The sequence below is a fragment of the Trematomus bernacchii genome, unplaced genomic scaffold (assembly GCF_902827165.1).
Source record: "Trematomus bernacchii unplaced genomic scaffold, fTreBer1.1, whole genome shotgun sequence".
Classification (NCBI taxonomy): domain Eukaryota; kingdom Metazoa; phylum Chordata; class Actinopteri; order Perciformes; family Nototheniidae; genus Trematomus; species Trematomus bernacchii.
In genome coordinates this window covers 2,753,335-2,778,381 of record NW_022987469.1, presented here as the reverse complement: position 1 = coordinate 2,778,381, position 25,047 = coordinate 2,753,335, and the positions used below count along the sequence as shown (strand labels likewise).

Genomic DNA, 25,047 nt, shown 5'->3' with positions numbered 1-25,047 from the left:
TCAGGAGCTGGATGAAGCTCCATAACCCCCCTCAACAAAGCTCAATCCTCCACCACTCCCAACATCATCATTGATGGCTTCTCCATACCCTCAAGTCAAGAGCCTCGATGTCACTCTGGCGCTCCCGCTCCTTTGCACCTCACATCAAAACCATCAACCACACTGCTCTCTTCCACCTATTTCCAGAGTCCGCCATACCTGTCTGAATCCAGCACTCAAATCCAGGTCATTGCATTTGTCACTTCCCGCCTCGACTAATGCAATGCTGTCTCCGGCCTCCCCCCCTAACTTCTTAACAAGCTACAAATGATACAGAACTCTGCTGCCCGGATCATCACCCGCACCAAATCAACTGACCACATCCTCATCCAACTACACTGGCTCCCTGTTAAATACCGGACCAAATAAAAAAAATTATCCTAATCACCTACAAAGCCCTCCACAACCTGGCCCCGACCTACCTCATCGACCTCCTTCAGGAAAAGTAATTTATTATTATTATCATCATTATTATTAAGGGGCAAAAAGGATCACACCATACCTGCCATTATAACTTTTCAACATTAGAGAAGCATAGAATAAATACAACGCAATGAATATAAAAAAAAAAATACACTTATGTGTACAACTATCACCACAGCCTGGTGAGCCCCCCAGAGAGAGGTCAACACTCTTCACTGTGGCAGCATGCTCTGAGAGAGGGCCAAGGTCAACGGGTGAGCACATATTTCATTTGATGTCCACAGGCAGGCTGTCTGATGAACAAGCTTCTTGACGTTGGCCAGAGTTTTACAATAGATTTACTGGACAGTGAATGTGTCAGCAGGGAAATCAGGGAAAAGGTTTAGCCTGACTGTCAAAAATAAAAAATAAACCATCTTACCATAATATTTTGGAAATTACATCTGCTATTTTTGTGAAGACAGGAGATGATTCTCACTGTGAGCCTGGCAGAATCAGTGTGCTCTCACTTCTTCAGAATAGCTTTGATACCAAGGCCTTGTCAAAGTCTGTAATGCTTATCTTTCTTTGAGATATTTTAGGTGTAGTGCTTATTTTTATATGTATCCAATATATTTATAGCTGAAATGCTTTTGCTCTGTACTTGCAACATGATTTTGAAGGTTTGTTAATATTAACTCCAGAGTGACATTGGACAGGAAACAGTACAGAGTCCAGTCAGAACATGAGCTAACAGGCAGCACCCTAACCCTTGGCAGGCTCTCAAAGCCACACTGTGCATATTTACTCAGTCTGACTCCACTGCAGGTGTGTGTGTGTACAATATTATATAAATGTGTGTGTGTGTGTGTGTGTGTGTGTGTGTGTGTGTGTGTGTGTGTGTGTGTGTGTGTGTGTGTGTGTGTGTGTGTGTGTGTGTGTGTGTGTGTGTGTGTGTGTGTGTGTGTGTGTGTGTGTGTGTGTGTGTGTGTGTGTGTGTGTGTGTGTGTGTGTGTGTGTGTGTGTGTGTCCGGAATACACTGTGTACATGCCCTGGACTTTGCACCAGAGCTTGCACTGGACATGCAAATAGAGAACAACAAGGACTGAATGTTCTGAAAAGTGAAGAAAGATGATAATGGCAAACAGTGAGAGAGCGAGAGGGCAGCAAAGAGAGAGGGAGAGATAACAAAGAGCGATATAGTCAGAGATCTGGAGACAGAGAGCTGTCACTGTTTGTGTTTCATGCTGAGGCTGATGAGGAAACAAGGCTAACTATCCAACTTATATAAAGCCTCACTCAGCAGATTCAGACTCAGCTAACCTACATTACATCCTCATGGTCTCATCTTTATTCAGCCTGACACACAGCTCTGTCTCCGCTGAGCTCTGTCTCCGCTGAGCTCTGAGGAGACGCAGCCTTCATTTGTTTAGGAACAATAAGTATACAATTAATATACTTTCTGTCTTATTACCTCCCAACAAAGGTCTATGAATGTTTCAGATAAGCTGCCCTGTGTCTTTGGACTACACAGTGATTTGGGACATGGTTCTACTGTACTTGTTGGACAGATGATGCTAGTCAATAGGTTGTAGGTGGCAGATAAAAAGTGAAAAATGTATCCATTCACTAATGATATTGCATTTCATTAAGCTGCTGGTTTTATCCAAAGGTACTTGACCTTCAATACCATAGACATTTGGAATACAGTTTCTTGCCCAAGGACACTTTGAAATGTTGACCGCAGGGGCTGGGGATCGAACCACTGACCCACTGAGCGGTGCCTCAGTGGGTCTATGTTTGCCTATTTGACTCTGAGCCGTGGTCGCCGTCATCAGTCAGAATGTTGTTGGTAATTGTTAACTTAAGCAGATCCTGTCTGGGTTGTTTAGGAAGAGGCTAAGAATGTCAATGGTTGAAATTAATGTTTTAGCCACTCTCACTAAATATCCACAATATTAAATAATGTTAGGTTTCACAAATTGCAAGGGGATTGGTGCATTGTAGATGAGAAATGAAATGATGACATGACTCAATGTCAGCAACATAATAAACACAACATATAAAGATTTGGGGCTCTTTAGCTGATCACATATTAAACCCAAAGTCATACAAGTTCTACTAGTAGGCTTCCGCCACAGCTACAACATCAACCCCCCCAACCTGAGTAACTGAGAGCCTGCAGAGTCCCTGTGAGGCTCTTAACTACCATAAATAACATCATGTGACTCATGATGCCAGTCAGCTTCTATCAATCAACTAAAACCAAACCAACACCCTTCACTAAAGCACAGCGATGCAACCAAGGAACAAGTTCAAACATCATAAATCCTGCTTTTGCAATAAAGGTCACATTGCACAAGGATGAGTCTCCTATGGTTAGAGCAACAGACAGCCCTCCAATCCCCCTGTTTTGGAACATGTTTTACACTTTCCTACTTACGGTATTCATTTCTTAAGGTTTGGCCTAAACATAAAAAGCAATATGCACTTATGATGTGGCCTCCCCTGCATGAAATGCAATTACACACAGACCTCCCAGCACCCTCTGCCCCTCCACCAGGATGTTACTGACCTTAAAGGCAAACCTGCGGGTGAGGTTATCCGAAGGCTCCACTCCTCCGACTCGGAAACTGAGCAGCGGCAAACTCCCTAACACTGTGTCCTCGTTTTCATCTGTGGAGGGAAAAATCAAAGTGAGGAACCATCCCAGAAAGAATGAGAGGAACAGAAATACCATCCAGAGCACGGCTACAACTACTGTGAGAAAAATAGCAATTACAGGCTGTCAGTCAGTTCATTGAACCTGCAGGAGAAAAGACAGGCAGACAGAGGAGGAGTGTTCACAGTCCAAACAGCTCTCCTCCCAGCACACTCTCTGCTCCCACGGTGACAGCTTCCTAGAATAGATATCCATTATGGTCCGAGGGTCCCTCTGATAAGCAGCGGTAATGGCTCACACACACACACACACACACACACACACTAGGATCCAGCGCGATATGCAGCAGTGCAGTAGAAGGGGGAGCACCATCTGACTGAATAATGGAAGGAGGTATGAACATTTCAGCAGGTTGAAAGGGATACACTCCTCTCTGTGACCTCCTACCTCTTATTTTCCAAACGTAGCTCTGAAACGACGCTCTCTGCAGAGTGCGTTTATGTGTGGGTGTGTGACAGAGAGAGAGGGAGAGAGAGGGAGAAGGAGGGGAGAGAGAGCAAATGAGGGAGAAAGGGAGAGAGAGGAGATCTGGAGAGGGGGAAGGGCTTGTGCAATCATACAATACCCTGATCCATGCTCTGTGTGTGTGTGTGTGTGTGTGTGTGTGTGTGTGTGTGTGTGTGTGTGTGTGTGTGTTTGCAGGAGATAATGATCAGCCCATGTGAGTCAGTGTTACAGGAATCTCGGCACTCGGCCAACTGTACCTGCTGCTCGTCTGCACCATTGACACACCCCCCCCCCCCCCCCCCCACACACACACACACACACACACACACACACACACACACACACACACACACACACACACACACACACACACACACACACACAAATGGACAGCAGGTAAATATAAACACGTCTCTCTCCTGTTCATGTCTCCCTCACACATTTGAATGATTTATTGATGGCTGTATTTATAGACTGCAGCCATGAACATGCCTTTCCTTTGACTATCTGAACTGAAAACCCAATTCAGCTTAGGGACTTTAAATGATGAGGAATGACCTAAAATAATCATATATATTATGTTATTTTTAAAACTGAGTATCTATCCATGCAGATACGTTTGGTCTTAATTCTCCACATCGGAGATATATGTTACAGCTGAAAATGTATTAAAAATAATTGAAAATATACTGTGGTTTAACATATTATTATAGTATGCGGTCATGCGGGGGCTGGAGGCTGCTCCATGCTCAGCCACAGAACATCCCACACCTCCAGTGTTCATCCTCTCCTCTGGCACACCAACAAGGATTTTCAGAGGGATTCCCTTCCCCAGCACAGGTGAAGCTGAAATCCTCAGCTAGAGACATAAAAGCAGTCCAGTTATTGTAAGGTTCACTGGCTTGGACTGTAACTAGGCTCCTCCAAATCTCATCACATCTCATCACCCACAACAAAAAGTGTTCACTTCATAATGTGTAAAGGACTGTCAAACTTAAGAGGAGGTGTGGAAATATTGGCTGGCTCAGGACTTTTCAGAGTTGGCTGCAAGAAATACAGTTGAAAGCAAAATGACGATTCATTTTTAATTTAACCTATTTTAGGATTTAGAAAATGGCAAACAAATTGTTTGGTTCTGATGATAGCGATGGAGAGGGAGAGGACAAACAGACAGAGGAACGTTATCTGCTGGAGGAGCATGAGAGGACGACGAGGAGAGATCCAGGTCAGGCACGGTGAGAGTGTGTGTGTGTGTGTGTGTGTGTGTGTGTGATCTAATCACAGAGCCTGCGGAGGCTATAATTTACTTTCATTTGTTGTTTAAATAGTTATTATATAAATATTGGCTGAACTGATTTTGGTCCTCTGTTAATGTTAATATTGTGGTATTATCTGGCTCAGAGAGGGATAACTTGTCATATCTCCTGAGACTAATGAAAAGGGCCTACATTTGCCCTGTAGACAGAATCAGATTTGTACACATTTTTATTGTTAGAATCCATTCAGGGGGCTACAAAACTAAAATCAGCCCCAGGGCTTGATGGCAGGTTAAGGCGGCCCTGGCTATGAGGTATGATTCCTCCCATTGGAGAGTTGCATATTTGGTGTATATATTGAGGACAATTTGTATTATTTTTTTTCGATTTCCAATAACAGGGTAAGCCACAGAGAGGCTGTAATGTGTGTTTAACAAATGCACACAGAAGCACAATGCCTCTGAGACAGCCTGTAAAACATAACCCAGACAACAAAAGTCCTGTCCTTTTTCTCCTACCCTGGTGCCCATTTCTTGGCCCTCGGTCTCTGCTGGCATAGTAATCGCAGTGGTAAACTGCATAGTCACAAATTCTTCCCCCATCACTCCCTCTTTCTAAGCCTTCTTGTTCAAAACACAGCTGGGCCAGGCAGACATCGAGCAGGAACAAAACAGACGTGTTCAGAATAAAGAGTGCAGCCCCAGCACAGGAGGAATTTACTTCACAACATGAGAGAAAAGAAAAGCATGGGCATTAGAAAGCAAGTTTAAGATCACAATCTTAACCTAAAAAATGTAATTAAACGGTTCCAAGAGAAAGAAAGATAAAGAGACAAAGAACTGTGCATTATATCTGCAGTAAAGAAACATATGTTTCTTCCATTGTTCTAGTCTATCACTGTGTTTTCTTTGCACATCTTCTGGGACTCTGTTGGTTTTAAAGCTGGACTCCTGCATTGCTCGTGGCTCTGATGTAGAGCACAAGCAGAACGGACAGAACAGACCCACAGTGTTCTTGAGTCATTGTGATCCTGGAATCCTCTTCACACAGTGGCGTTTTCTCCCGAAGGCTGACAATAGCTGTCTTTTCAGGCCGTGATGACATTTTAATTAAAAAAACTACGTATTTTAGTTTGGTTAACTCTTCTGTGCTGCCCTTTCTCCCCTTTTGCCATAGAATATTTTACCAAGAGTGAAACAACACCCCTCTAACTGTTATGCTGAATGGTGGTGAATCACAGTATTGCAATCCGTGTTTCACCACCATTGGTGCCCTAAGAGTAAGAGACAGGTCATGTGACCTGTTTTGACCCCCTTAAAGACTCAAAAACAACACGGAAAATAAATTGTTGGAGCTATATAATGCTTTATATTATTTAATAGTTAAAGATGTATTTTGTAGCATGTGTATTAGCTGTAATTAAACGAGTGATGTTCAGAAGAACTAGGAACGACTATGGAGCTCAATGTGTGTGAAAAACAACACTGAAACAATGTATGCTTTCCAAAACAAAATATTTGTATTCAAGATATACGTTATCACATTCACATGATTATTTTTCTGGGGTTGTGCCCAGTAAAGGCAAAAGACAAAACAAAAAGGTTCCCGGGGTAAAGTTCAATAATTTCTGTTCAATCCTACCACACCATGTGGCAGGGAGGGTAGGTTTATTCCAATCTTAGCTCGCCATCAAGGTCCAGAAAAGGTCATCAGGTGCGACAAGCACCTGGCAAACAAAACATATCCGCACAAAAAACCTGACCTGTAAAAGGTCACAAGGAATAATTAGTATCTTTCCTTTAAGCACTTAAATACAAATAAATCTCTTAAATAAAATAAATACATCTCTTGTATAAAATAAATACATCTCTTGTATAAATAAATCTCTTATAAAATAAATACATCTCTTGAATAAATACATTTCTGGTTGTACAACATTTCTATATCCATTTATATACAAAACATTAATCTGTTTCAATTCAGCCAGTAAACAGCAAAACAATACTTCAGGGCTGATAGCCAAAAGCCCACAAGGTTATACTTAAAGTAATATGGGTCAGTGAAGACCAAGCGGCAAACTCTGGGGAAGAGCCGGGACGCCAATACGGAAGTGCCACAAACTGCAGTTCATATATTGGCCGATAGGCGATGACTGCAGAAAGGAGCAATTTCCATAGACCCCCATGTTAAAATGCCCAATTTTACAGCAGAAAAAAACATGTTTCTACCCCTGGATGCAATACATATTATTATGGATATAGTTAGATTCCACCTTCATGATTATGAATCTGTGAGTGAATTGTTTTCTAACATGACCCTTTTATTTATATTAGGTCTTAAAGTCTTTGCATAAATTAGGGCGTGGTCACTTTGATGGACAGGTACGTGCCTCACTGTCAGCTAACAGCAACTTGTCCACTCTGCTAGGCTACAACATTAGTTAGTTGTAGTTACTGTACTTGACCCTTTAGCCGTGTCCGTGGTGATTGTGCCTTTTAGGGAATATTGTTACAAATACCAGACAATTAAAATGTCGTGCTGTGCGCTTGAATGTACTAACAGAACTTCCAAGAAGTCTAAAATGATAATATTATACATGTTAACCCCTTTAGCAGGTGTTTGTGTGCTTGTTAGCTTAGCTTGTTATGTAGCTTATTAGCCAGCTAAGGACGTAACCATTTATACATGTATATATATATATATACAGTTTAGTTTATGATTCAGCCTTGGGTAAGACTTTTATAGTATATGGCTATGACGCCCATAATGCTAAACGGGAGCAAATGTTAAAAGGGGACCCAATTATCCCAGTGCTGGCCGCCGGAGCTAACGGAGCCGCAGGGGGCTAGCTCCAGCCGGCGTCCAGCTCCAGCCGGCGTCCCGGAGCCCCCTGCGGCTCCGTTAGCTCCGGGCGGTGGAGTCCGGCGTTATAACTGGAGATCAAGGAATGCAGCGAAACGCGGACTTGGTTCGCCTGCAGCCCGCTGTAGTATTAGCTAAATAAATTATGTTGAACAAGGCTTATTAAGCTGAACATCGCCACAATTGTTCTGCTATGTATCGGTACTTCTTTTATTTTATTAACGTGATGACAAGCATTAAGAATAACAAAAAATAGCTAATTCTCTTTCAGATTGTCTCGTTTGATTATGAATGTAACGTTTATATAGGGGAACTACACTGTTTTATCAAAACCAAAGTGCCACGCAGTAACTTGGTATGCATGTATTTCATGTTAGCTTAGCTTCTTAGCCTGAGCCAGAGCCGTATAATAGAAGAGTTACGACGTCTCCGTTCACTCCAATGGACCAGTTTTTTTACAGCAATGGCGGATCGTGCAGCCGTCAATAGTTCCCCGGAAGTTAGCTTGCCGCTGACTTCCGGGGAACTTTTGCGACCAGCAACACAGTAGAGTTGCAGCATAATAGACCGTTCGTGATGGACTTTTAAAGGTAAGAAGACGTTTAAAGATTTATATTGCAGATATTATCAGCACATCTGAGTCAAATGAACATGTGTATTAAAGGATGTTAGTGGATTATCCCTAAATCTACTGATTTAGGGAACGTTTACAGATAACAGATTAGGCTAGGATACCGGATAAAGTTAGCAACACACGGTAACCATGAACAGCCTATTAATCCGTTCTCCTAATGTTATTTCATCCAACGTTGTGGAATTAGAGAAAAAGGGCTTCTAAACGTGATTTTTTTGTGGGGTGGAGGAATATAATATTAGTTAAATATAACATTGGGGCACGTGTGATTGTAATGAGTGGAGGTGGAGAAATTACGATCTCCATTTTGGAGTAGGCCTACAAACTAGTATAATAAAGTTAACGTTACACAATAATAAGGAAGAGAGCTATTTGTGTGATACATCGCTATTGATATTAATTTAGAGTGCATATTTGAGACTTCCAAACAGTAAACAAAAACGTAATTTATGGGTGAGTGTTTTTAGTGTATTCTGTTGATTATTACCTGTGTATTATGTTGCAGCTCAGCTGATTTTGAAATGATGGCAAAGTGAGAGTGAAAACACAAGGTACATTTAATACTACTGTTGTATATAAGTAAGCATACTAAACATGTATTCTATCACTGTATTATATAAGTAATCTTGTTAGTGTATATTAGTAACCTACTGTATGGCAGGTGGCAGTGATGTTACAGGTGGAGGACTTACTGGACATGTATACACTCATTACATACTGTACGTAAAATACGACCAAGAATGTGAGACAACTTTATACAAATTCATATCACATCCATTACTGATGCCATTTGTCATACTTTGTTAAACTTACAAATAATAAAGTTCCATAACTTCAGTTGGAAACAAAGACCACACCTTATCTCCCCAAGGCAATTTCCCATCCAATAGGTGTGCTATATAGGTGTGTATAACCCTTTCTCCTGTCTGTTTCTCCCTCTTTCAGCACAAGAACCAGAGGGGGATTCAATAGAGCCTGAATACCTGCACTGAGACCCTCACCCTGCACCCTGAGTCTCAACTCTCAGAGTTTTTCAAGCCTTTCCCTGTTATTTGTATTAAACCAAACATTAAGCTTCCCAATGGTGTGGTCTTCGTTTTGTGGAAAAAGTGCAAATGCAGTGTTTGAATATGATTACCTCACATATTTTGTTGCGGCTGTCTGTTTTGATTGTTAAATTGCTCCTGCTGACTTGAGCTAGCCATTTTTTCCTCCTCTCTGTGTCAGTGGGGAAGCCGTACATTCTGATTCTTACTCCTTTCTCTGAGCGATTGGAGCATCCCCAGGCAGCACAGCAAACCATGGTGGAGACGATATGCCAGGACAACACGGAGGAAAAGGCACAGACAAACTGCATGACATGCTATTCAATGTTTATTGAATTCCATGTATTTACAATGGATGTTCCTAAAACAACACTTTTAACGTCATAATCATGTTGCTGCTAGTCCATTGATAGTCACCTGTTGGTCTCCTGTCCTTTCTGAAAGTCATAAAGATGACATTAGTCATTTAGATTACTTATGTCCTCAAGTACCATGGGATTACTGAAACCACCATGAATTAAAAAAATGGTAGAAATTAATCTAATCTAAATTTTGAAGCATTCCTTGCCATCCCCTCCCTCTAAATATATCAATAAACATTTGGAAGTGATGCTCCTGACTACCATACCTGTTTAAGAAGATAATATTTGTTTTAAATAATTCAAAGCAATACACAACAGCAACAGGCTCTTTAACCAAGGCAACAGCCTAACATGTATATGTTAACAAGTAAACTAGCTGTTCACACTATTCCTAATATTAACCATAAATATTAGCAGATTCTATTTATTTTTTAAAACATATTGATGTAAATACATACACATATCGGTATGTTGTATAAATATTGCAAATCAAGACCTTTATTCACTACTTATTACCAAAAATCGTAGTTCTATCTCCGGTAATCATGCATTCATATGTCCCGCCACGAACTTCCGGGGAACTATTGACTCTCCCTGAACCACGTGACGATCAAGCATTTTGGACTTCCGCTGTCGTAACTCTTCTATCTATATGGCGCTGGCCTGAGCTAGCTCTGTTTACTTCCAGTTCGGAGGAAGCAGGTCCTGCCTCGGCTCCGCCTCTTTGCCCTTATTTGGAGCAGGCTGGAGCAGGCTGGAGTTAGACTCTGACGTCACTGTCGATCCGTTAGTGGCCGACTCCGCCTACTAAGGGCTTCTCGGCAACTCTGCAGAATCCTATGGGTGACGTCATGGACACTACGTCCATTTATATATACAGTCTATGGTGAAGACCCATGCATAGGATATTTCTGCGTAAAATACTAATAGCATTCTAACCGCTAGTTGCTAAGCTAACGGGAGCTATTTCTATGTACATTTCCATTGAAAATGCTAACTGCTAGCCGCTAAGCTAGCGGGGCACATTCCGGGCAGTTTTCAATAATTCTAAACATTTTAAATACATTCTGCTAACACAAGGGTCACCGCTGATTGCAGCAATTGTTAACAAAACATGAATCATTGAGGAATCGTGGAGGGATCACTGTGTGTAGCATCTAGCATCAATGTAGCAACTAGCATCACAAACGCCGACCAGCAAGGGAAGCGGAAGTGACCTGACTGCTATTTATACTGAGCTACGGGAGCCTGCTAGGACTGACTGTGCAGTGTGTTTTTCACCTGGGTTACAATTGCCTTGCTGTTTTTGTTTATAGTGAATGTATTATTATCGAGTGCTGTTATTTAAAGGGGACCTATCATGCAAAATGCACTTTTGTACGTCTTTTATACATGAATATGTGTCCCCGGTGTTCCAGGGAACTCACCAAGTGTCAGAAAACACAACCCTCTCTATTTTCCTCCATACCCAAATCTCTAAAAAAGGGGCTGCAACGGATCTGATAAAAACTGATCCAGATTTGAACACTTTCCTGACGTCAGGACAGTGGCGCTACGGCTATTGGGCCAACTCCACCAATCAGGAGGAGACAGCCACGGCCATTGCCGTTCGAAAGCGCTGGAGACGCTGTAGTACATATGCCAGGCCTGTAGGTGGTGCTGTTCTCACAGAATCAGCCCTTGCAAAAACAGGGGTTTAAAAGTGCAAATTGAGCGAAATGAGGCATGGCTAAAATGCATGATCTGTTTGGTATTTTGAAAAAAATATATATAAATATGCCTTATATAGGTATGGTCCTACACTATATTATTATAATATAGCATGATAGGTCCACTTTAAGTGAGTTAAAGTAGTTGTTATGCTTTTATTTTGAAGTACTGGGTAATTGTATATTGGAGACAGGTGATGGGAGCAGAGCAGGGACGTGCACAGACATTTTGGGGGGCGGGTGCTCAAGTGAGAAAAAAAGGGCACTTCCCATAATCATTTGTAAAAAAGTGTTTTAAAACAAAAAGTTAAATATAGTTGCACATCTCTGACTTACGGACCGATTTATTTTAATACCCTCACACTCAGGCAATTGTTTAATACTCAACATAATTCTACAAAATAATCAGCTAACAGAGACAATGGTCTTCTTTAGTATTCACAATGCACAAGAGCAGACAACAAACTAGTACAATTAATAGTTATTAAATGAGCAGCCAACAATCAAAATTATGAAGTTACTGTTTAAGGACATTACAGGCAAAAAGATCGTTTTTTCATGTACTTGTTATTTTGGTCTATTTTGCTCCCATGTTTTCTTTCACTCTAATGGAAATACAACTTCCAAGAAGCACATATAAATGGTGTTCGTTTTACTACCATGTCTGAATTCATCTATAGATTTAAAGCTAATCTGCATATTTAAACATAACATTTCAGGGGAAAATACTGACTTGACGTAAAGTAACTGGGGAAGTTGTGAGGTGATATGTTTTTTTGTTTAATCCTTTTCACCTGCAATGCCTTGGTAACTGCATGCAAATTAGCGCATTTTAACTAAGCCTAGTTAACGCCTAATTTGCATATGAATGTGGCGATTGTGACTTAGACCCCATTTACACGGGAACGAAACGGGTTGTATCCGCATAGTTTCTCTTGCGTATAGCCCTTTCATTTACACGAGGTCGTAACAAAACGATAGAAACGGACCCCGCAAACGATAACGGGTCCCAAGGTGGATAGATCTGCAAACGGAACTCTCTGGGGGGTCAAACGGCTCCGTGTAATCGCCTCTATATGATAATTTCCCGATAGATGAAGCCATAGCCCCGCCTCAACCCACCTCTGCTGCTCACTGCTGTAGCATGGTCAGTAGCTACTGTCAGTAGCTACTGCTAGTGCTACTGCTACTGACCATGCTACAGATGTTAGTACAAAATCTACAGCTCGACCATGCTACAGATGTTAGTGCAAAATCTACAGCTCCTCTATCACAACCAACAGCAACAAGTGGACATGGAGAATTACATGAACTACTACATGTTACTAAATCCACCGCGGGGCATAAACAGAAGGGCAACCATGGCAACCATGCTCCGGGGTCTTCTTCGCTGCTTTTGGTGTATTTTGTGGTGGCAGCAGCGCCACTTACAGGCCTGGCATATGTACTACAGCGTTTCCAGCGGGTCGAGCGGTCTCGTGTGAACAGACACGTTAAATGAATCGAATGCGTGTGAACGGAAGACTTTTTTGAAAACGCATACGGTGCGTAAACGCAAACGTTCCCGTGTAAAGGCAGCCTAAGGAGCTGGTGGTGGACTTCAGGCGGAGCAGGAAGAGGCCTCTGACCCCCATCACCATCAGGGGGGAGGATGTGGAGGTGATGAACAGCTACAAGTTCCTGGGAGTGCACTTAAACAATTAACTGGACTGGACAGACAACACTGATGCTCTCTTCAGGAAGGGACAGAGCAAGCTGTTCTTCCTGAGGAGGCTCAGGTCATTCAATGTGTGCACGAGGCTGCTGCAGATGTTCTACCAGTCTGTGGTGGCCAGTGTGCTCTTCTTTGCCGTGGTGTGCTGGGGTGGAAACACAAACACTAGGGACACTGGCAGGCTGAACAAGCTCGTGAGGAAGGCTAGCTCTGTAGTTGGAGTACAACTGGACAATCTGGAGGAGGTGGCAGAGGGGAGGACGAGGAGGAAGCTCGACAGTATCCTAGAGAACCCCTCCCACCCACTCCATGCAGAGCTAGTGAAGATGAGGAGTACGTTCAGCCACAGACTCATCCCTCCACGACACAGCACCAAGCGCCTCGGACAGTCCTTTGTGCCTGTAGCCATCAGGCTGCACAACAAGGGGTCAATAATGTAAAAAAAAATCAAAAATCACTGGACATAAATATACACTATTTCAACAACCCATGTTAATATATTAGTAGTAGACCAAATATGTAGATAGATATGTCACTATATGTACAGATGTCCATTTTCACTTTTCACTTGTCACTTTACAGATGGAGCGTCTTATTTTGGACAGTTTGAAACGCGAGGGTCGTGATTGGCTCGTGCACGGTCCGTGATCGGCCCGTGATCGGTTCGTGATGAAGAGCCGGCCCCCAGTCTGACTTGATACCGCCTCCGTGATAAATAAATGTAATTATTGTGAAGCCAGCTGCAATGGATCATTGATCCACCAGGGGGTGCAGTGGGGTTCCACACTGGAGCTCATGTGAAATCAACTTCGATACAGTAAGCTGGATGTACAGTATGTCTGGTACTAATGTATAGCGGATCTTTGTTAAGATCCATATGTCACGGATAGGATCATAGTCTGTGCTAAATAAGACATGTAATCATTTACAAAACATCACCATGTTGTTATTTAACAAAATAATGTTGTTTAGTCGAAAAAAACGAACGAGAGGAAATGCAGCCAGCTCTCCCGATTTTTAATCCTAATTTAATCATCATCTTCACCACGATCATTTATGTTTATGTTCGCCGAATTGACATGAAATCACAGACAAATATGAATATTCTGTATTCAACTTCATTAAAACGATCAGGATCCCTGGGTGTTATTTTTCCCCACAATGAGATATAGTCAGAAAAGCAGAAAAAAACACTCAAACCGAGAGATGAGTTATTATTACAACGTGACTTCACTATTATTTAACAACTGTTTTTATTGGGTTCTTTTATTTGGGGTTAAGTATAGGTGAATTGCACTAATGTGGGAAAGATCGTGATGTCTCCTCCGATCTGCTTTATGATCTTCTTTCTCCCGCTGTGTAGATTGGGGGACCGCCGTCCTCTGTCTTCAATGTTCGACATCGCGTGAAACAGAGGATTTCGACATTCTGTATTCCTTGCTTACTTCCTTAAACCTTTTCTCCTCCTTATCTCTTTCATGACTTTTTATTTAATGCTTTATAACAGCTGTAATAGTTCGTTTAGAAATCCTAGAAACACTTTTACGGCAGCTCTCATTTACGGTAACTCCTTCTGACGTCATAGCTACCCACGTGTAATATATAAACAAAGTCTTGGCTTTCAGAATATGAAACTTTTATTTCCAAAATCACACGATAAATACATTTGTGAAGCTTGTAAAGGGAAGATGACAGGCACCTCTCACTCGCAATCTGCTCTTCCACAGCGCCGCCCCCTCCCTCCGGCTGAAATTATGAATGTACAGTAAGGCATATAGTAATCATAGATAACACGGCAGGGTCCGTTAGTTTGTTTTCATCTGATTTCAAATAAACAAAGTCTTGGCTTTCAGAATATTAAACTTGTTTCGGCAAATTTAGATGATAAATACAACTATGAAGCTTGTAACGGCATAATTACAAGCGGAGAACGGAGTAATTTAACGTTACAGCAGGCATAACAACAGCCGGTGTTTATTTTATTATTATATATAGTCGTTATTCATTTGTTTTAAAGCTCAATAAGGAAGATTTAAACTTTCACACACGTTGACCGGCGAAAAACTCTGCCCGGTTCCCTCGGCCCCCACCACGTTGAATAAACAGAAGGCTGCTTTTGTGGAGGAAGTTACAGCGCTACGTACAGGCTCGGCATATGCAGCTTTTTCCAGCGGTATCCATAAATCTCTTAATTTTGACCTCAAAGTGCACCAGATTGATGCATTTAACTTCAATATAAAGAAAAACATCTTCTGTTGTAACAACAATAACATTATAAATAGTAACATAGCTGAACATGGTATTGCACATTTAGCTTTCAGTGTTACTGACCTGAGATGTTTTTATTACATGAATTAAGGTGACTGAGGCTTTTTAACATAGACTTTTCAGATGTCTGAGTGTAATATCTGCATTTTCTATTTTGGTTTGATAAGGACACATCCTGGGGATTGTGTTTACAAACATTGACCATACCGTTCACCATCCCCCACCCCCCTACTGTATGTTGATTTTTGACTTTGTTTGCCTACATGTAAATGGGTGGCATTTAGTACCTACCCCCCTCTGAGTGAATACCTGCTTAGCTACTTGGCACTAAGTACAGATATGTCTACCCTTTCTTCTTAGAGTTAGCCAAGAGGCTATTTTTCCATCTGTAGTTAGTTAGATTTTAAAAGTCAATCTAAAACACATTTCATTTTAAACAAGTAAAGACAATACATTTAAAACATGCAACATACACTGTAAACAAAATCTGTAATCTAGGCAGTAAATTGCTGTATTACCCACAGTCATTTACTTTGAATTTGTAATACAGTGTGATACTGTACATTATGCTGCACTGTGGGAATATTATCCTTAGGTGGGAAATGTATGTAAGCTGGAGTCTGAAATAAGCTAAAAATATGTATTTCTTAATAAACTAAATAGGCCACCATTGGTAGCAGTTCTCATTATATACTTCTCAGTAACTGCTCCCCTTAAATTAAATGTATTCTGTAGATTTTGGGGATTCATTAATGCATTTATTGCCATCACCATGCTTTTTCAAGACTCTTTTAAATTCTATCATTTTATAGGCCTATTTAAGTTTCACTTTTCTGAAAATAACAAAGCAGGGTTGAGGAAATATTCCCAACTGCATCTTCAAAGGTAATCCAAATAGCTACATCAGCATCTAGCAAATGAAAAGCTTTCTTTGTAGACACACAGATCAACTGTAGTGGCACAGTGGCAAATCCCTGCTGTGATTATTTGGACGTTTTAGGAATATTTTCCTATACCTGTTGACTTCACATCTTGTACACATTTAATTAGGAGCAAAAACACACACTTCAAGTCAGATCATCACCCTTAGCTATTTTAATTACCTCTCAAACAACCTAAACTAGTTATAAATGTTTATTTTTACTGTCGGCCGGGTCAGCTGCTGCATGAGACAGACACTGAAAAGTATTATCATCTGAAATTAATCATTATGTTATTAGTATTAAATATATATAAGTATTTTTACAGCTTGTATTTTTTTACCAAGTGTTTTTATTGCTCTTGGGGCATTAAAAACAAGATTTTAACTTTAGTTTTTTATATAATATCTGCATTTTCTCTTGTGAAAAACTAAGTCTTAGTTTGGCCATAGTTATTTAATATATAAAGACTATATATTATTGAATTAGAAGATTAGATATACTTTATTTGATCTAAAATATTGATGTGTTCAAATGCTCTTCTAAACAAAACTGAAAGTCCATGAAAAGTTGTCTTCCTGTTTTTGTGAATGAAGCGCCATCTCTTGGTTAAATCCTGAAATTGAAAATCTGGCAACGCCCTCTTGGAAAATAGTGGGAGGGCTTAACATTCCCAGATACTGGTCTTTGGCAGGTCTTAGGCAGGCAGGAAGCAGTAAGCTGGAGTCTGAAATAAGATGCTCCATCTGTAACAAATTTCGTACTTCATAATTTATATGACCAAATATGTATATATGCTGACAGTTATTTTACTCTTATTTTTACTCATCTCCTATTTCATAGTCTTTTATTATTATTATTATCATTATTATTTTTAAAAAAATCTTGATTTTATTTTTGATTTTATTAATCTGTGTGAATCTGTGTTGTCCTGTTTTTCACGCTTACCCTGTTGCTGCTTGTACAACTGAATTTCCCCACGGGGATTAATAAAGGTCCATCTTATCTTATCTTATTAGATACACATGTTACTGTATTCACTTTAAGTGTCTCCCCTTAAGTACAGTACATTAGCCTGTATGCCCATGATAAATTGTTTTAGCTAAACCTTGAGCTAACTTATCCATTAGCTAGTAGCCATACCATAGTTAACTATATTAGTTATTGTCTTTTAGCTAATTAGCTGTTAACTCGAGGCACTGGCAGTTTAGTAATTTGTTCATCACCACTCACCTTCAAAATAAGCCAAGAAAAGCCGGCATACATGAGAGTAACAAATGCGTCACTTCCGGGCAAAAAGTACAGCTCCGCCCACTTTTGGGGGAAAACAACGCTGTCATTTGAATGGCGGTCAATACTAATCCTGAAGTTTTTGCCAATCCGATCAGAAATTTAAGAAAACCGTGGATTTTTGGATCTTCAAAGAGCCCGATTACAATGGCCAGTCAGGCAAACAATTACATTAAGCCATTGGAAATCGACGATCGGGCTCGATATATGGTTAAATATAGCAGTAGGCTATCGATTTTCAGAGATGAGAGTAACATCTACGTCACTTTACGGCCCCGCCCACTTTTGGGGGAAACCAACGCTGTCATTTGAATGGCGATCGAGCCTCAAGTCACAGAGCTCTTCTTTTACTGTCCTTTTTTCTCAGAGGAAGTACAGAAACACTGAACTCTGGATTTGTTTTAATGTTTGAGGTGCAATAAACGACACAGCAGCGTTTTGGCATGATAAAACTATTATTTTCCGCCTCGCTCATGAGAGTAACAGCTGGAGAAATTACAGCCTCGCCTACTGATTTTAATTTAACCATATATCGAGACCGATTGTCGATTTCAAATGATTTAATGTAATTGTTTGCCTTACTGGCCATCGTAATCGGGCTCTTTGAAGATCCAAAAATCCACGGTTTTCAAAAGATTCTGATCGGATTGGCAAACACTTCAGAATTTGTATTGACCGCCATTCAAATGACAGCGTTGTTTTCCCCCAAAAGTGGGCGGAGCCGTCATTTTCGCCCGGAAGTGACGTAGGTGTTACTCTCATCTATAACATGGGACTGTAAAGTGGGAGGTGCTGCTACCTATCTGTCTGAAGTGACTGCCGATGACTGTCCGCACCGCTGTGCAGGAGACGTGGAGGGAGGGTAGAGAGAGCATCGGAAATTCAGTCTAATTTCCCGACCTGATATTTTAATTTTGTATTCAATCAATATATTTTTGGAAAGGGAAACTGTGCACAAACAGCAGTAGATATATATTCATTTACAACAATTAAAAGAAAGGGGCACTTTCTCTGGAGAAAGAAAAAGGGCAGGGGCTCAAGCCCACTTTGATGTCTATGTGTGCACGTGCCTGGAGCAGAGCACCAGTATGGCATGTGTATGAGGGGCCGTTTAGGCCAAAATTCAAACTAACCTTGCACACACACTACTGAAAACATCTGGCCTTGCACACACACTACTGAAATACTCTCACATTCACTACTGAACACCTCACACACCCACTACTGAAAACATCTGGCCTTGCACACACACTACTGAAATACTCTCACATGAACACCTCACACACACACAATTGAAAATTAAGCCTCACACATACTACTGAAAATTAACGTCACACACACACAACTGAAAATTAACCTCACACACACACTATTGAAATCCTCTCACATTCACTACTGAACACCTCACACACACTACTGAAAACATCTGGCCTTGCACACACACTATTGAAATCCTCTCACATTCACTACTGAACACCTCGCACACACACTACTGAAAACATCTGGCCTTGCACACACAACTGAAATACTCTCACATTCACTACTGAACACCTCGCACACACTACTGAAAATTAAGTCTCACACACACGCAACTGAAAACATTTTACTGAAAGGTTCTCAGTAGGGAATGCGCATGTGTTTCACCTATGTGTGTGAGGGGGATTCTTGCTGTAACGGAAGTCATTGTAATGAAACGGAAGTCATTGTAATGAAACGGAAGTAACAAAGAACAATGCTGCAGTGATACAGTAGGTGGCGATAATTTTCGTCTACTCTGTTTGGAAGTCGCAATTAAAGAAGAAGAATGAAACAGGTCCAATTCAGCATGGATTTATAGAGAAACAGCACCCCAGCCGTAGGCTGGAGCCTGGACCGAGCAGTCTACAAACTGAGACGGTCTGGTCTATGGAGGTGTTCTTGTTTACATCACCTGGCGCAGCTCGTGAGGTGGCCTAGCAACCCGCTAGCAACATGCACAGCTGCAATAAGCTAACAAGCTAACTAAACCGAAATTGAGCCAGAACCTTTCCTTTTTTGTTTTACCATTTATTGAAGTGATTGATATTTCAGGCTGAGAGGACAATGGCCAGTTAAATATGGTTGATTAAGCTGTGTACTACTAGCCAACAGTTATGTTAGCATTAGTTAGTTAACAGTAAGTAAATAGTAACCGATGTACTCCAGCCTGATCCAAATAAGGCTAACCTACGTCTGTTGCTCCCGGTCTGCACATTTTACGTTGCTTAAAGTGGACCTATCATGCTATATTTGAATAATATAGTATAGGACCATACCTATATAAGGCATATTTATACTTTTTTTTTTTCAAAATACCAAACAGATCATGCATTTTAGCCATGCCTCATTTTGCTCAATTTGACATTTTTTAGCTCTGTTTTTGCAAGGGCAGATTCTGTGAGAACAGCACCATCTACAGGCCTGGCATATGTACTACAGCGTCTCCAGCGCTTTCGAACGGCAATGGCTGTGGCTGTCTCCTCCTGATTGGTGGAGTTGGCCCAATAGCCGTAGCGCCACTGTCCTGATGTCAGGACAGTGTTCAAATCTGGATCAGTTTTTATCAGATCCGTTGCAGCCCCTTTTTTAGAGATTTGGGTATGGAGGAAAATAGAGAGGGTTGTGTTTTCTGACACTTGGTGAGTTCCCTGGAACACCGGGGACACATATTCATGTATAAAAGACGTACAAAAGTGCATTTTGCATGATAGGTCCCCTTTAAGGTAAGTGAACATGAAACTATTCAGCAAAATGGTATTGAGTGTTTTGGATAATACTTGCATACAAATCTATAAATGCCTTCAGGTTTATAAAATATATAATATGTGGTAAATTCAACAGTGGATCCAGCAAAGATTCACATTTTTGCATGATTTTAGTTATTGATTTGTTGCTGTTACTTATTTGTACTTTTAATAAATTAAAGGCAAGCTTAGTTACATGTGATGGTAGCTAGTTAGTGCTCTTACCTGTGTGCCTCCTCCGCAACCAGACTGTATTACAACTCTTAACTACCAGTTCTATCTACTTTACTTTAACCTGTAAAGCCAGAGAGACCCCGGTACCGGGGCACTGCCGCAACATCTTGCAGGAAACAGTGTCTGAGGGCATGTTCATTTAATAAACTATGAATGTTTTATATCCATGTAACGGGAAGAAACTCATCTCACTGATCTTTTTTTTTTTTTTTTTCCAAAAGAAAACCCACAATGCCAACACTGAGCCTCTGAATTAGCAACGAGCGAAAGATGCTAACACCTTACTGCACCGAAAATCACTCACAAAACCTTATTATTTATCTCTTCTCCACATCCATGACATCGATTCACATCGTGAGGTGACACAGAATCGATGGGTACCCTCATTATCACTGAATTATACGGATTTGCGACGTTATAAACAAAAACAGACATCAAAACAGGTGACGCTAGGTAGCTAAAAATGCTAACATTTTTACCTTGGCTCTGTAGTCTCTCCAAAGTGGTCTTCAATGGCATTAAAACGATAAAAACGCTGCTGAAGTTAATCCATAGGTTCATCTAATGTGTCTGTGTCCCTTTGAAATGATTTCTGATAATCCATAAGCATTAAAACTGCTTTTCCGTTTCCAGATGTCAAAGCTAGAAATAGGTTCGCTCTGATGCAAAACTGCATGAGCGAAGCCCCCATGTACGACTGTTCCACTGTCTGTGTGTGTCTGTCAACGCATTGGTCCAATCACATTCAGCATCCCGTCAGCGTTTTTTCCCCCCACCAACAGTCTGCGAATCAGAGGCACAGTAGGGCGGGTCTTCGCGGAATGCGGGTGGGAAAAATGCGTGTGTCGTGTCGTCTCTTTCAACCTGTCTGAGTCAGAGCGAGAGTTTAAAAAAAAAAAAGTCAGAGCGAGAGTTAACAGCTCATCTAGTTGCATCTGTACTGTAGCTAGTAGCCTAGTTTCACCTACCGAAATACCGGAGTGGCATGGGGTGGCAACTGCCACCCTAAAAATAGGCCTTGCCACCCCAGCTGCCACCCCAGTTGGCAGCTTTGTTTTTGAAAGAAAAGTTGTGGCTCATCTGACATTTATGAGAGAAAGTCTCTAATGTCCGAGTGCAAGTGAATGCAGCACAAGATGCACGTCTTGTAACCCCTCCCCCGTCCCTGGCGCGAGCGTGGAAATATGATTGGCGGAGATTTCATTTGAACGGGACGGCGCAAAACGAGAAGCATTCGGTTCCAAGTACTGAAGGAATGAGGTATTTGAGGTCTACAATGACAGAGAAGAGACTGTCAAGTTTGGCTGTACTCAGCATTGAATCAAAACGCACTAAAGCTGTTGATCTTAATACGTTTGTGAGGCGTTTTGCTGAACAAGATGGTAATCGCCGCATTCAGCTGTAATAGACATGTCAACTTGATGCTCTGCTCACGGATGAGCATACAAAACTATTAAGATGATGACCTTACGTGTGTAAATATATTTTTTTCTTTGTGGGGGTCTGCCCCCAAAAGACAGTTTTAAGTCCTGAGAAAGTCAAATAAGACGGTGTGTAAAACTACACTGCCCAGCCAAAAAGAAGTAACCACTTTGATTGAACTAGGCCAGTAGGTAAGGGCATTCCACTGGATAATAACTGAAGTATAAAAGAATGCATGACTGAAGTGATGGAGACCATGTTTGAAGGCAAACAAAAAGAGGAAATAACAAGTCAAATCAAGCAAATCCCCCTCTCAGATTCCACAGCAACCAGAAGAACATAAATACTGGCTGGTGATTTGATGAATCAGCTTTGTGATGGAATAAAAAATGCACAGTGCATTTCCTTAGCTGTGGATGAGTCCACTGACACCACTGACAATGCTCAGTTGCTGGTGTTTGTGAGTTTTTATGATGAGGCAAAGGGGGAGTTTGTTGAAGATGTGTTGGGCCTGACGAACCTCAGTGGACACCAGAGGTGTGGACTCGAGTCACATGACTTGGACTCGAGTCAGACTCGAATCACCAATTTGATGACTTTGGACTCGACTTGACAAAATCACAAAACACTTGCGACTTGACTTGGACTTTTATTTATTTTATTTAACCTTTATTTAACCAGATAAAAACATTGAGATAAAATCTCATTTTCAATGCTGACCTGGCCAAGAAGGCAGCAACGTTACACATAACACAAACATATAAAATACAGAGAACATAACAAAGAAAACAAAAGACGAAAAAGCAGTCACTACATTGTGCACATTAGGACAATAAAAAAAGTACACTACTTATTACTGCAAGAGCAGCTGGTGGTGAGGACTTCAGACAACTTCAATTTAAAACATGATATAGAGACAAGTGCCCTCAGTTTAAGGCGTGATTGAAGGTCATTCCAAGACCAAGGACCATAATAAGAAAGACTCCTTTTTCCAGCCTCAGTCCGTACAGTAGGTACCTGGAACCGTATCCAGGCACTGGATCTGAGGTTGTAAGAGTCACAAACTGGGGCAAATCTGACACATATGTAGAGTGGAAGCTTACCTAAAATGGCTTTATACATTAATAAAAACCAGTGCTGCATCCTACGCATAGTAAGTGAGGACCATCCAGTTAGGCTATACACCAGACTTGAACACCAATGACTCGGGACTTGACTTGGACTTGAGCCGTCTGACTTGAGGTGACTTGATAATTTAATTCAGGGGTCTCCAACACGCCGATCGCGAGCTGCCGTTAGAAGAGCAGACTCCCGTCGGGGAGAGCAGAATCTTCAGCCGCTGCAACTCTTGCTGTGAATCCATGCAGGCAGGGGCGGGACTTTATTTTGCTGAGCCACCATGCAGCCAATCATATGCGAGGACACACTAGGATTATACCATTATGTGAAAGAAGGGTGGGGGGCAGACGCTCCAAAGACAGCAGGTGTAGTGGTACAGGCCAGCTACAGAGCCACGGGGAGACGGATTTAAATGCAAGCGCGTCGGAAAAAGTCAAGAGATTTGCGAAAACTGGTAACCACTCAGGATTTATTGCCAGAGGTGGGAGAAGTTCAGATCTTGTACTTGAGTAAAAGTACCAGAGTGTAGGAATACTCGGTTACAATAAAAAGTTCTGCATTCAAAATGTTACTCAAGTAAAAGTACAAAAGTATTATCATCAAAATATACTTAAAGTACCACCTGCAGAGGGATGTAGATTCAGGTTTTTATCCGCATAAAGACCGCCTCGCTGCACATTATCCCTTGCATAAAGATAGATCGTGGGTCCCTTATAACATGTACACAGTGGAAATAAACATTCTGGATACCTTAACATCAGGGATCTTATACATTAAACTCCTTCTGAATCAAACCGTCACGGTAGCCTTACCTTACTGATCCCTCTTAAAATAGAAGAAAACACGTTACTTTACCAGCAGAGAGAAAATGGATTATTAAATGATTAATGTGACTAATAAAGAGCAGTTTCATTATTAAGTATTATTCTGTTGATCGATGTCATTACATTTGTTGAAAAGCACATAATGACTTGTTTAAGACTCGTTTTGTCAAAGTTTAGGATTTGGACTTGACTTGAACTTGCCCATCCTGACTTGAGACTTGACTTGGACTTGAGCGCAAAGACTTGAGACTTGACTCCGACTTGAGCGCAAAGACTTGAGACTTGACTCGGACTTGCAAAACAATGACTTGGTCCCACCTCTGGTGGACACACAAGGGGGCAAGACATTTATAAAGCAATAATGGGAATGCTGAATGAAAGAGGGTGCACCTGCCTTTATTCATAACTGTGCAGCTCTTACACTGTGACTCTGAGGGATCAAGCACAGACACAATAACAATGAAAACTGCTGCATACAGATTATTTTTGTTTTTGCAACCTCGTGTTAAGAATCTGGTTGCAATTGTTTAAAAGTTTGAATGACCGTAATAAACGGACCTTTGTCTTATTGAAACATTTTTTTTGGACCGTTAAGATTTGTATTTGAGTACCCCTGCAGTACACAGTCACCTTGCTAACTGAATCATGTTGCTAACTGAAGGTCCACCATGTGCTCCTTATATGCTAATATTAGCCAAAAATGTCCACCCTGTTATTGTCCACCCTGTCAGCAAGCCTTCCATAAATAATATAAAATGTACATTTTCAGAATGCCATGAAATTATGGCAAACTATTTGTACCATTGTCCACCCTGTCAGCAAGCCTTCCCATGACAGGGTGGACATGGTACAAATAGTTTGCCATAATTTCATTATTATCCAAATACTTTTTCCATTAACTGAAATATATTGTTGAGAAAGGGACTATAGCTTTCTGAAAATGTACATTTTATAATCACTATGTAATTACAATGTATTTATTCTTTGAATTGTGTCCATGACAGGGTGGATACA

General features: G+C 41.1%; 1 protein-coding gene across 1 annotated transcript in view; it reads right to left on the bottom strand.

The window, feature by feature from the left end:
* The window catches only part of plekha6 (pleckstrin homology domain containing, family A member 6), a 102,944-nt gene that overhangs the window by 35,755 nt on the left and 42,142 nt on the right, over positions 1-25,047 (bottom strand). The window contains exon 6 of the mRNA XM_034143686.1: positions 3,018-3,118. Within this exon, the coding sequence (XP_033999577.1) occupies positions 3,018-3,118 (101 nt within the window). The remainder of the gene's footprint in view (positions 1-3,017; positions 3,119-25,047) is intronic.